This window comes from Egretta garzetta, unplaced genomic scaffold, assembly GCF_000687185.1.
Source record: "Egretta garzetta isolate BGI_Z169 unplaced genomic scaffold, ASM68718v1 scaffold180, whole genome shotgun sequence".
NCBI classification, from domain to species: Eukaryota; Metazoa; Chordata; class Aves; order Pelecaniformes; family Ardeidae; genus Egretta; species Egretta garzetta.
Window position 1 is genome coordinate 1,781,410 of NW_009258299.1, and position 14,140 is coordinate 1,795,549.

At 39.7% G+C, this 14,140-nt stretch overlaps 1 protein-coding gene across 2 annotated transcripts in view; it reads right to left on the bottom strand.

Annotated features, from left to right (window-relative positions):
* Window positions 1-14,140, bottom strand: part of FGD4 (FYVE, RhoGEF and PH domain containing 4) — a 75,956-nt gene that overhangs the window by 17,346 nt on the left and 44,470 nt on the right. The window contains exons 1-4 of one of the 2 annotated variants that reach the window (XM_035894085.1): window positions 12,394-12,463; window positions 12,085-12,265; window positions 9,483-9,969; window positions 1,984-2,073 (exon numbers count right to left, since the gene is read on the bottom strand). In XM_035894085.1, coding sequence (XP_035749978.1) covers window positions 1,984-2,073; window positions 9,483-9,969; window positions 12,085-12,176 — 669 coding nt within the window. In that variant the 5' untranslated portion in view covers window positions 12,177-12,265; window positions 12,394-12,463. Of the gene's footprint in view, window positions 1-1,983; window positions 2,074-9,482; window positions 9,970-12,084; window positions 12,266-12,393; window positions 12,464-14,140 lie in introns of those variants that run through there. The other variant, XM_009638658.2, reaches the window with a different exon arrangement.

Here is a 14,140-nt window from a genome sequence, read left to right on the forward strand (position 1 = left end):
CAGCCTATTATCTTTAATCAATGGAAGACCACCTATCCACCCCTCCTACACCTATCCACTGAGACAAGACCAATATTTCACTCATATAGACAGGTAATGACAAACTCATTTATTGTCTTTCCCTCACCAGAAGTTAAAAGCTTCTCCTCCCCTTACACCCCACCTTTTTTTCTTGTGCGCCAGGAAAGCGCTGCAGGCAGAGCAGACATAAGGAAAGCCAAACTGAAGTAGTGCCATTTTGGATCGACTCCAGGCATCCCTGTCTGTTTCAACAGCTACATCATCTCAGCTTTCCCAGTCTTCCAGTCGTATTTTCCACTCTTGCTTTCTCTTCAATTAGCATGATGTCTGATCACCATTAGCCCAACCACTCTCCTTGTATGCTGTTATCCCCTTATCCTTTTGAAATCAAAGTAGTTGGCAGACTATAAGCTGTCCCCATTTTCCATTTAAGGCACAAAAGGGCCCCAGTTCTGACTCGACTCTACTACAGCCTCTTTAAGGAAAAAAAAAAAATAATTTTTTATATATATACCTGACTAGATGCACCTACAAAATGGCTAAAGACATGTGCAGCTGTCAATGTGCTCATCACAGAAAACAGTGCTTGTAGGGAGCTATGATTCCTCTGCCTCCCTCTCCCGTGTTTGAACAGACTGTTCTCCCTAGAAAGGGCTTCCCTCTGCCTCCCTCTCCCATGTTTGAACAGACTGTTCTCCCTAGAAAGGGCTTCAGAATTTTGGGAAAGGGCTTGGAAAAGAAGAAGAGTCTGAAGACAGGAACTTTAATAATCCCAACTGAGACAGCAAAGGTGTCTTAAAAGGAAAATATCCATACACTTTGACATATACTTTAAAATATGCTCACTTTGCTGCATTTCTGAGGACAGGCAGTTAATTTTGACAAGTTACTTTGAAGACTATAAAGGTTACATAACTTTTTAACCAAGTTTAGAAATGTAAAGTCACTTCCCAGTCTTCTGCTTTCCTCTCATTAGCAGCAGTTGAGCAACTGTGCTTGAAACTCATTTTTTAGAGGTCCATCCAATTAATATTTGGAAAATAGGCATAAGAGCATAAGGCACTTGTGACCGCATCAGGGAAAATAATTATACATCACCCCTCAGAAAAACCTACAAACAAAGTAAACATTTTCCTTTTTTATTTTTAAATTTCTCTAAATCAAATCTCTCTTTTTGCAATACTTTCTCGTTTAAAACACACAAACCCATCCCAGTGTGGGTCAGCTAGGTAAATCCACTTTCAAGAGGATGATTACTTAGATCCCCAAGCAGTCTGAACAATTATTATAGCAGTTGAGGCTTTTTACTTTTTCCTTGACACTTTGTACAGGACTTATGCATACAAGGCCTGAGAAATTTAGACAGTGATGTCTGAGAAAAATGTCATGGAGTAAGGCAATGCATAGCTATAGGTATCCTGGTAAAATGGATGTGTTATGTGAGAAAGTAAACAAGGCATAAAAACGAAAATATTCAAGAACCACAGACTTTCACATTTAAGAAATATCAGTTTGAGTCTACGGAGCACAAAAATTCAAATCTTTCCTTGCAGAAGAGTAATTTCTGTTCAGTTCAATAGGATTTAGGCTAAACATATAGTGGGGAAAACAAGGCATATACAGTTTAGAATGGGCATCTTCCTAGGTTCATTGGCACTGAAGAAAAATTCTGTTCAGGTGGCTCAAAAATTTGAAAGATTTAGTAATTTTCTAGTGGGAAAGTGATTTCAGTATTATCAAATGACACCCTTCTTACCCATGTCACCAGAAGCCAAGAAATGAGTGAGCATAACATGACCCATCCCCTTTGTTAGAAGGGCTACTAGTATGAGCTTTGTACTACTATTGCTTATGGAAATGTTTACACACAGAGAACCTATTGCATTTATATTCACAAAATTCTAATACTCATTCAAGTGCATTTAAGGCAAGAAAATAAAAACGAATTCAAGGAAACCGTACCCCATCTAGGAGGTCAAGTCGGCTAACGTAGGCTTTTTCTGTTTGCAGAAGTTCACTGGCAATTTTGTGCCGTTTCTGTTCATCTGTCTCCTGCAGAAAAATAAGACAACCTCTTAGGATTCTGGAGAAAACACAATATAACACTAAAAAAAAAAAAAGTCCAAAATGCAACTGGAACCCAAGTTTCACATTTAGTAATAGTCACCCCATTTTGGAAAATACAAAGTTTCCAGTGGTTTGATCAACAAATACAAAAGGCAGAGGAGCTAAAAATCAAACTGCTGAATAAAACTCAAAGCCTAAAACATTTTGTATTTCTCAGTTTGCACAGGGATCTTTGCCAAAGCACCAACTCCCTACTTAACAGATCAGCTCACATCCTGGTAATCGAGTACCACTGACCTTTCAGAGCTGGAAAAACTGATTTGCAGAGCAAGAGAGAACAGATGGGATTAGTCGGTGTTCGCCCCCACCCCCGTTTCAAAAGTTGAACTGCGTGTTCTTTGCACAGCAGAATTATTGAAAAATACCGTACAAAATGTTTCATGTTCATCAATACACTCATTGCTGATTAATTGTTGACTGCAATTAGAGGGCTCCTTCGCTAGGTCTTTATGGAAGTCATTTTTGCATCTTAAGGGAAGTTTTCGCTTTAAAATCTTTCATTCCACAAAACACATTTCTGCTGAAAGGACACTTAAAACATTCATTCAAATTGCAATATTAAACTAAATATATTAGAATATAAAATTGTGAGTTGCTATGAGAAGTACCTTCAAAACAAACAACGAAGGCACAGCCTCCTAAAATATCAAAGCTTTAGGGAAACGCCTCATGCTCACAAGAGTCAGATTCAACAAAATGACACTTCCATTACAAGATTTTTCTTCCAGATTTAGTGCTAGTGCTGAAAAGTGTTCACACCTAATGACATCCGAGCCTTTCCTAAGTAAATGGCAATCTTCTCACAGGACTTATGGAAAAGCGGCAATTTTTTCTAGAAAAACTATAGAAAGTGTTCATAACAAAATAAAAAGGAGAGCTTGAAAGAGTTATTTCTGATTTCAAACCACACACTGCTTTACACAAGAGTACGAAAAACATTTGCAAGTACGTTTACAAAGGTGGTTTGCAGAACATTGCATACTGAAATACAGTCTTTTCATTTAAAGGACTACAGTGGCTTTTTTCCTCTTTTCAGTATTCAATAAGTATTCCAAATTCGAACACGTTTCAGTTCTAATCTGCAGTGTTAACAGTCACACTGCTGCACAGCAATCCTCCTCCCTAAATACCGGCTTTCAATAGTGACTTCAAAGCTGTTCATTAAATCTGTTTAAATCAGCATAGCAACCACAGTAACCTACAAAACAGCACTTTAAGTGCTGTCAAGAGACATTGCAGGGAGCTGAAGGATTAGCTATTAGAGCTATAGCATGCCGTTTAGTGCAGCCATTTACAAGGGATCTAACATGTGGACTTGAGGCACAAAACGATGGAGACTACAGATTCCTCAGCAATTTTATTTTAGTTTTTTTTTCTCTCCCCCAAACCCCACTTTCTCCCTAAAGCACTGCTACAGAACCAATCCACGGTTTTCAGAAAATTACTTGAATTAATTAAGAGAGATGGAAAATCATGCACAGCAGACTCAAAAATATCACACAAAATGAGCAATTCAGAAAAAGCATTTAATCCTCACTCCTGAGCCAGGGCAAATCCCTGTTACTCTCCCACTATGCTCTGACCCCAGCTTTCCTATCCTCTCAGTATCAACCTTACACATCTTCTTAATTCTTGAACCTCAGTCTCCTTTCTACATCAGTCACATTACCTGAACTCAGAAATCTTCTATATGGGAAAAAAATACACAGCACAGATGAGTTATCTTTTAACCGCAGTGGCATGTTCTTATTCCAGCATAAGAACACCCACCTACAGGGTTAGATCAGTGCAAGAACAACCAAAACTGTATTGCTAGTTTTCTTTTAGAGAAGTCCTCAGTTTCCCATCTCACCATCTCAATATTTACCCACATGTTATATGAACTCCCAGCTGTATTTTCTACTACTAGCTCCATCCTCCTCTCTACTCATTCTCCCACTTCAATGTCTTATCTAACATCCCCTCTGAAGAAAAGCACCTGGTTTCCACAAGGTCACTCCAGCTTCCCTCCTGTTAGAAAAAACAGGTCACAGGCTATTTTGCTAGTCCTGGCATCTGTCTCCTGTGGAGCTTTTCCTGATGGAAGTGGCAGCCACTTGTCTTGAGCACATGGGGGGAACTGGGATCAGATACATGGGTGGGCACACATGGCTCCTAGCAGCATCATGCTACCCAGCAAGGCTCATTTGGTGGAAAAACTCACCACGGCGCGAAGCCAGTGCTGCGGCTGGCATAAGCCAAATTTCCTGCAGTCAGGGAACTAATTTTCAGGCACCCCAGCTCTGCCATGGCACACACCACACTGTGCCACACCTCCGCCCCCAGCTGCCCACCCACCCGTCCTTGGAGCAGGCATACAGGGAGCAGCCAAGCTATGAGCTGGTTCAGGTTCTGCAGACCCAAATTTGGCTATTCCGAGTACCAGGAAGCAACTCTTACAATGTAATTTGGGAATAAATCCTGAATGATGTTTTGTGACAGTGAGAATGACACAGAGCCATTTGTTATTAGAGCTGTTTAGTAAAACAGCTTTGAAAAACCTTGTAGAGCTAACAGGGGGAAATTCTTAAAAGAAGAAACTTTAAAAACCGCAGAAAACATTATGTTAGTATTCAACTTCTGAGAACTTCCAATACTTCCCCTAAAGAACTACTGTATCAAATCTAATAATTAACAGGAAAAGGGAATTTTAATTCTCTTTTAAGTTACAAACTAAGCTTTATTTTCATTTATTACCATAAATGCACTAATTTCTTTTCACAGGTAGGATAATAAGATAATAGAAATGAAAGAAATGGACACCTTTTTTTTTCCTGGAGTTTTATATTTATCTCTTGCGATTTCTTTACGTTTTTAGTACATCAGTATTTATATTGGGTTCTTTGCAGATAACAAAAAATACCAAGACAAAAATTGACTACAAGGTCTACCTGGACACATGCTCTATCACTTCAAGCACAACTTCCCAATGATTTCAGGGCACATTTCAAACTTCTATGACAATCGTTAACACATGGCAACTCAGCATATAAAGCGAGAAATGGTTAGTGTGATATATAGAGAATGTTCACATTAGAGGTGCAGGATTTCAACTGCTGATCAAAACATCGGAAGTGTGAGACAGCAGTAGGTGCATCAGGCAGGACTGCAAACTTATATCTCTATACAGATGCTTACCGTAAGTATTTCACCTGAGCCCAGTTATATATTCTTTAGTACAAAGTTGCACATACTTAGAAGCATTACATTACTATGGATGCTTGAGAAATAAAAGCAAGTAATTTTTCCAAAAATTGTTCTGAAATGCTGAAATTAAGAAGAGGTATGAAAAATGCTGCTGAGAGTATGACCTTTTTGTAACTGTGCTCACATCTCCTAGCATTGTTTTTCCATTGTCCTAAACTTGCAAAAATCATGCTAATTTAACGCATGCTTTACATAAACCTAAATCCCAATATAACCATAACTTATTACCCAAATCATACAGGAGCCATCTCCTATCAAGAAAACAGTACCTACCAACATGACAGTGATGCTGTATATGATTCACTCCTATTTAGGTGTAGCCCTTGCCCCAAGGGCTTTGCAGTAATATATTAAGCAACACAGGGTGAGAGATGTACAGTATGAACAAATATCATTCAATCTATGTTCTGCTTGTTTGTTTGTAATGCTGCGTTTGGCCTAAAGTAACAGAATGGGGTTTTCTTTTTCAGAACCATTCTAAATGTGTTTTTCTTTTCTAAAACCATTCTAAATGTGTTTTTCTTTTCTAAAACCATTCCAAAATCATTCAACCCTAAGTACTGGGAATATAAATGTAAATTTCTGGGAGAACTTACAACTTCCTTTAATCTCCTGAGTCCTCAGTTTCTGAAATCAAGGGAAGCACTACATTTTGCAAGACCTGCAGTGAAAATCCTGAATGCTACCATCACATTCCAGCATATTAAAGCTATACAACAGTCCATTGCACAAATGATGGGCGAGTTTCTTGCACAGCAACCATGAAAAATCGGTAAAGATTCTGGTATCCCTAAAGAAGCAATTCTTCTCAAGAGAATTTATGCATTTATATTGGGTGCTAAAGATACACTGCTTTGTTTATGATTTACTGTTGCTAAAGTCGACCATAAAATTATAGAGCCAGGAAGAAGTGGGTAGAACCTCTCAAGTGTTGCAACAGTAAAACATTTCTTGGCAGGAAGTTAACTTAGCAACAACGTTTCAGCCTCTCTAATCAAAACTTCACCTTATATTTAGAAATACACTATCTCCAACAGGTTCTGCATCTGAAACACCAGAGCCCCCAACACTGCCATTAAAAGGAGACATCAAGTAAGGACTTTAATAAAGATGCATAATGGATTCTTCCCATCTGTGGCATGCATGCAGTTTATATCCCTATTTCCTACCAGTCTCACAACAAATACTAAAGCATTTGGAGTCTTGTCTTCAGTTAGCTCTGGCAGCAGATTTCTCACAAGATGTTATTCGTGAAGTTAATTGATTGGGATGTTCTTGTACTGTTCAGCCTCCGCATTTTAGGCAAACCAAATTTTATGACAGAAGGTGCTTCTGCTGCAAGGCAGGCATTGACTTTTAATTGTCTTTTTGCTTGTGATATTTGTGGTTTGCGACTTTCACACTAATTCAGTAAATAAGAGAAATAAAGCATACTCTACCCTGGTCATTTGGGGAAACTGTTTCAGAACACTGCCAAATTTAGTAAGTTTTGTCTCAACTTTTCCAGAACCTGCAAGAATCTGACTTTAGTCAGATCTACAGTGATAAGGAGAAAAAAAAAATAATTCTACGAGCAACATTATTTCAAAGTAAGATTTCTTTTCCAAGCCTAAAAAATAATTTCTGCCCTGTTTTTGCACCATTCCCCAGTTTAATCCATCCTTTCCAGTGGTGAACTTAATTTACTTCTGCTGTACATATATCTATTTACAAAGAACACTACTTTCTTCTCTTCCTTGAATTAGGAAATATGGCATGCATATGACAAAGAAGACACTTTGCCTCAGTATCAGAATATATATATCAAATGCATAGTTTAAAGTTTGTCTATGACTCACATGCATCTGCTCCTATTGCTTTTACTCAATTGTACCTACACTTGCTTAATTAAAAAGGGCAGAAGAGGGCTGTTAGTCAGTGCAGTGCAACTTCAGCTGGACTGCATCCCAGTTTTAAGATTCTTTACTAAGTGGGCGCTTTGCAAAATCACAGACTGTCTAAATGCTCTTACTTCTTCCTCGCTTGGAAACAGAAACAGCTTAAAGCTCTACCAGACCTCTCCTGTTCCTCATCACCCTCCCCACTATCCCAGACAGCATGGCAGCAGCTACTTAGAGCTCCACAGGACTGATTTCAATCTATAGATTGCAACAATCCAAACTAAACCAGTGTTTGATTTTGTAAAGCGTGGCCCTTAGATCAGTCTGTGGTAGATGTGCTTCTTTATCTCACTACACTAAAGGTACTGTCCTTGTATCACCAGCAAGCTGGTACACCTCAGAAAGCACTGCTCTGGCCCAGTTCAGTTTTGCAGATTCAGTTCTCCACTGATGCTGGCTTAAGAGTCATCCTACATGGGTTTGGTTTGGTTTTTTTGCCCTTCAAGCACCAGCAAACAATACATCTAGTAACAGTTATGTTACACTTCACAGTTCGACTCTTGGTCAGTACAGGACAGATCATGTGTATTCTGGTCCCAGCAGCTCAAAGACAGATTTTGATGAGATTGCTGCCGTTAGCATTTGCCCAGTTCCTTCCTGGACTTTACAACAGGACTGCCTCCCATTTCTGCTTTTTCCTGAAAATGCTGCCAGCACCTTACTGCATGACTTGCATTCAAGCTTAACATCGTGGCCCACGGAGCATTCTGCACTTTACTGGCACAGAGAGGGGAAACAGGCATTACTGAACAGGAGGTAGAAATATAATGAGAGGTGGGGTAAGTTAAAAGGTGCCTTGGACTGTGGCCAGGCTTATGTTTAGATGGGAATCATAATGTTCATTCATTACTGGCAAAACCAACCCCCAAAACAAACAAGAAAATCCCCACGCCCCAGCACCTTCTTGTCATTACCTAGGATATTTTATCCTGTAATGCACGAGAATTTGAGACCCACTTTTCCTCACATAGAATTTACCCTGGAGCGTGTTATGTATGTGACCCCCAGCTAACCAAACTCAAGGGCTTGGAGAGGACCATAGTTAACTGAGGCAGGTGTGCTCCCGACAAGCAGTGCAGGGCTTTATCAGTGCTCAGCGGTGAAGAGGAAGGGTGGGAGGGTCCAGCCCAGCCCCCTCTGCCATGACTCACGCATAGCATGGCTGGACCAGAGCTGTTAAGGATGTTCACTGGCCATCAGTGCTTCGGTACGGGAAGGCAAACTGCATAATCAAACTTTCAGAAGCAGAAATATGCACAATTTTTCAGCAATTAATTTTCCCAAGACAGATTTTCTTCCACCCACTTATTTCCCTTAATTATTTAAAACCTTCCTTACCAGGAAGCTTAAATTCATCATGGTGTAAGTACTCCTTGCTAACAAGGCATATATTTAGCATACTCTGAACTTTGCATCTATCCGACAGCTAGCAGACTGCCACGGCCTCTCCAGCTTTGGCTTGACAGCTACACCCAAGTTAAGGATTCACACAACAGTGAAGCTCTGTCACTGCAGTTCACTACACATGGAGTTTTATTTTATATACGCCACTAACATGTGTCCCTTGTAGTCTGGCACAGCTGAAGCAGAGTGCTAAACATGTACACATATTTCAGTTTCACTTTTTTTTTAAACCTCAGATAGCTAATGGGAAAAAGGAAAGGGGGAGGGGAAGAAAAGGAAAGGGGGAGTAGAAGAAAAGCAATACTTATATTTAGCATACTCTGAACTTTGCATCTATCCGACAGCTAGCAGACTGCCACGGCCTCTCCAGCTTTGGCTTGACAGCTACACCCAAGTTAAGGATTCACACAACAGTGAAGCCCTGTCACTGCAGTTTACTACACATGGAGTTTTATTTTATATACGCCACTAACATGTGTCCCTTGTAGTCTGGCACAGCTGAAGCACAGTGCTAAACATGTACACATATTTCAGTTTCACTTTTTTTTAAACCTCAGATAGCTAATGGGAAAAAGGAAAGGGGGAGGGGAAGAAAAGGAAAGGGGGAGTAGAAGAAAAGCAATACTCCTTTTTTTCCTGGGAAGAATAACCAAAATATTTTCAACTGCTCTTATTTTTGTAAATAGAAACCTTGAGAAAATACACAAGGTAGTAATATAGCAAGAACAAAATTTCTCTTTTTACCTTTGTTTCTACAGGTTGATCTTGCTTACTGATTTCCTCAGCTGGTTCTTCCTTTGCGTCAGTATTCATTTCCAGAGTTTCATTTTCAGATGGGAGCAGTGTATCACTGCTTGGAGTCCTGTAGCAGCTGTTAAGCATCTGTCCTTCACAGGCAGTCATACTTTGCAATGACTCTCCAGAAGTACTTTCTCTTTCCCCGTTTATCAAGCTGCTGTTGATGGCATTATCCGGAACCGGGGTGGACATAGCGGAGCCACGATCAGGTAATCTCCTGTCCTCATCTTCCATCTGGTCTTGTGCTACTACTCCGTTGGCTGTGTGAAGCTGTGTGACCTGAGTTTTGTTGGTATTACTGTTTCCCTGTTTTTGTAGTGGGTGCTGGGAGGGGAATTTTGGCTGAGGTGATGGTGTTGACCCATATCTTCCTTGAGATTTAGAAATGTGGAGAACAGAGGAATCTTTCTTCAAATCACTAGTATTTAACGGGCTAAACACACCAAACAAAACATAGATGAGAGAAAAATTAAACACAGCATTATAGCAAATCCCTGGTATGGGGAGTAGGAGAGTTGCACCATTATAACCAATTCCTCTCACACCATTTTTTCCTGGGTTCGTATTAGGAAGTTCAGGCCGTTGAGAATTGAGCTGCATTATTCCATTGAAACACACACAAACAAGCATTTCTTGTGGGAAACCCAGAGTGCCATCCATATTGATTCATTACATCCTCATGTGTCTTGAATCTCATTTTACAAAATGGAAGACAGTATGATTAGCTACAAGTAACAGATAAAGGAACCGAGGCACTGATACATGAAGCAACTTGCCCAAAGAGTCCCAGAAGATTATTGGCAGAAATGGAGAAAGACTCAAGGTCTCCCAGGTGCCAGCCCAATGCTTAAACCAAGCAGCAGCCTATTCCCTAATTGCTCTTTAATTATCCAAAAAATATCTGTTCATGAAAAACGGCCAAGAATATTTAGCATCCCTTTCCTTAGTTCAGCATATTGCAGGAGGAGCTTTAAATTCTTATCCCATTTCTTCCCCCAGTTCCTGTATTTAGCAGTGTCCTTTCACTATGATGCATCTTTTCTGAAGGTTTTTTTCCCCTCTGTATTTTATCCCTGCTTAAAACATATGGTATCCCTTGTTCATACCTTTCACTCTCTTTCTCTGTTTTATTTTTGAGATTTTGAATTTTAGACTAATCTAAATGTTAGCCAACTCTGTAAAAGCACTTGGCTTTATTATAGTTTAAAAAAAAAATGAAAAAAAAAAAAATCATTGGAACCCAAATAGAACTACTACATTTTTGTCTGAAGTACATTTAACAAGCCATAGTCAAGTTGCAAAACGATACCATTACTGTCCTCTAAGATATTGTTCCTAGTATGGAACTTTAATCTTCTGGAAAGATGAAGACTGGTTCTAAATTGTACGTTTATTCCTTATTTATAGGAGCGTTTACACAAATATTGTAAGCATATTCTGCACTGTCATACACAGAGCTCAAAAAAATATCTTACACTAGCTTAATCTTTTTCCATCATACAATGAAAAAAACCTAAATTAGTTTTCCTTTGGTTGTGTAAAGATTATGCCTTTTTTAAAAATAAGCTAACTCCAAGATAGAATTAATTTACATTTTTCAATTGCATGCACACAGCAAAGAGGTTTAATTAACTTTCTGCCGTGCCTATATGTTTGCGGGCTGTACAGACTAATGAAAATACATCATCATAATTGACAATCATGGTTTGCAGTTCATGAACATGCATCCTAGTCATTTAAAGACCAATAATTACAAGTGAAGTTCACCTTCATGGAAGACACATTTTGTGCGTTGAGCTCATTTGAAAAACAGGAATTGCTTCCACGATCCCAGCAGGATATTCCAGAACTTGGCATGCTAATTATGGAAGTTTCTCATAAGCAGAGATCATAGATTCGAGGAGCACTGAATCATTGGACAGATATTATTGGGTGTATTTAATGAAAGATGTTGGCCAAAAAGCAACTCAGCTTTGCATAATATTGAAAGGAGTTCTTGTACAAACCGTCAGGCATGCCTAGGAGGTAGAAATGTAGGGCTTATTGGTGTAAGGCACAATGAACCTGAGGGGTTTACTTTCAGAAAGGATAAAAATGTTTCTAATAGCGTAGTATCCCTAGAAAAAAAAGATTTGGATGATGCTTTGGAGGAAGACTGGGAAACAAAGCAATAACAGGACTGGAGACCCGAGCTAGAAGAATTCACAGGACCTCCAGTGCTGCAGTAATTTCTTTTCACATCTTTTGGTAGCTGTCATGACAGCAGTGCAATTAAGCCTGCCTAATGATAGAAGTTTCCTGCAGATGCTACAAATTTGTTTGTTTCTTTTTTTTTTTTTTTAAGAAAAATTCAGACTGGCACCTTATGGAAAAGCTCACCTTACACAGGCCAAGCATACAATTGGCTTGCACTATTTCAAAACGCAGTTTTGCCATCATCTCCCTCTGGTAGGGATCAGTTTAAGCACTACCTTTCTTCCTCACAGGTTCAGGTTCCAATAATTCACACACCACAGAGTTACAAACCAATTAGAGTGCCATTACGTACCTGCCTCCCTCGAAACGATTGATGAGATCTGACACTTTACTGGACTTTTCCTTTGTGACACTAGAAACAGGGGTGGGTGTCTCTTCCTCCATTCTTGGTTTCTGATTTGATAAAGCTTTATGCCTAGGGGTTTGGTATACAACAGGTGACACCTTCTGCAGATGAGCTGGCTTTGGAGGCACTGCAAACAACAACAACAACAAACAATCACTCATGAACCGTTTCTTTGAACTGCCAGAACATAGATGAGATTTTTGCATGAGAATTTACTACAGTAATGAAGAAGAGATGCTCTTGGCTTTACTTAACCTTAAAGTTGCTTTATCAATACAGGGACTTCATGTAGCTTCTTATGCACTGTCTGGTATCAGGCGTCTTGTTATATTTCTTGGATAAAAGCCAAACTGCATGCTACTTTAACACGTTAGAAAATCAGGGATGGGTGGGGTATGTGTGTGTCTTGTTTGTTTGTTTTGTAGTGCACTGTAGTAACACACATGTAGCCTCCATAAATGCAGTTTTTATCTTAAAAAAAAAAAAATTAAGCATAATCAGGGGATCTAGCTGTGCTGTGGAGCTCAAGAGAGATTTAACATTGCTGCTCCAAAACCCTGCTGCATTTATTCTTTACCTTCTCCCTCGTGACTTCAGTAATAGTGGAAAAGGTATTTGCCTTCAGCTTTGAGCTTCCTTTACTCACTGAACCTTTGTCTATTTATACTGAAAGCCTTATTTACGCAGAAAACCTGCCCCCCTGAAAACACGTTTTATTCTTCTTGCTTTTTCCCCATCCCTACAATAAGTCCCTCTAATCAGGTTGTTAAAGACCACCCACTGTTTAACACAGCCGTGGCTACAATGCAAAAGACAAGGTGACACATAAAGCAACTAAAGTCACAAGTGCTGGGGGATCTTTAAATTAATTTTTAACCCTTTAAGCAACTATGCAGCATTTGTGTGCAGCAAAAGCACTTTACAGACAGGGCCCAAATGTGTTCCACTATCAAAGCAACACACCTCCGGCTGCATCAGAAAGAGACTTAATGGAAACGTGCTTAATTCCCAAGAATACAACTCTCTTCGTTCTCACACATGCTCCCAAAACATGCCGTGGGGAGAAGCAAAAGCATTTGATATGAAAGCAAAAGATAAAGATTATATATGCTCTTTTATTAAAAAGGCAGGCATAAATCAGCAGGAGCAGGCAATGCCCTGCCAGTGGAACCAGCAGCCCTTGGGGCTCGGCCGCTGTTCCACAGGCACCGTGCTCTGATGTGCCACGGGCGCCGGCCCTCCGGTAACTACAGAGGCCTGCCAGGAGCAAATGTGAAGGGAAGGAGCACAGGAACTGGCGTTAGGAATCATGTGCAACTCTCATGGTAGAAAAAATAAGCACTGGTATAGGATACACAATAGATGGATGTGAAAAAGCCACATTCCTTGCGTCACTGACCCTAGAATAGCTTACTGACTTACCCTGGAAAACCTGTGCACCTCAGGAATTCTCTTAAATCCTATCAACTGACATTTGAAAGTGTTGTTGAAAAAAATTTTGCAAATACACTATCCCAGACTACGATAAACTTGAAGGAACACTTGATTTGCGAGGTCTTTCCATTTCTACCTTACACTAAATTTATAGAAGGTAATATTTATCTGTGCTTCCAGTAATCTAATTGCACTTCGGAGTGATTGTAGCGATAGCTGCAGTCTGAAATTACCATGCGGGACTCCACGAAGAAATGAATGTACCACAAAAAGCTTAAGACTTCAATCGCAATTGATGACAAATGAAATAATCAGAGGGAGAAGGAAGAGAATTACTGTATATCAGATGCTTTTACTGCTCACATGTTTATCTGTGGTCCTTTCAAGCTTTATGTTATATATACATTAACACAAGCAAAAAAACAAGTTTGGGGAAGGACGCAGTGCAGAAGGCATGACTTAGAATACTGCAATTTTCAAGTAGTTACAGTGCAACCCTGAAACAAGCAGAATATTAAATTGTGTGTGGTAACTGAAGCCTCTCCTGAGAAGCTGCACGCATTTGCTC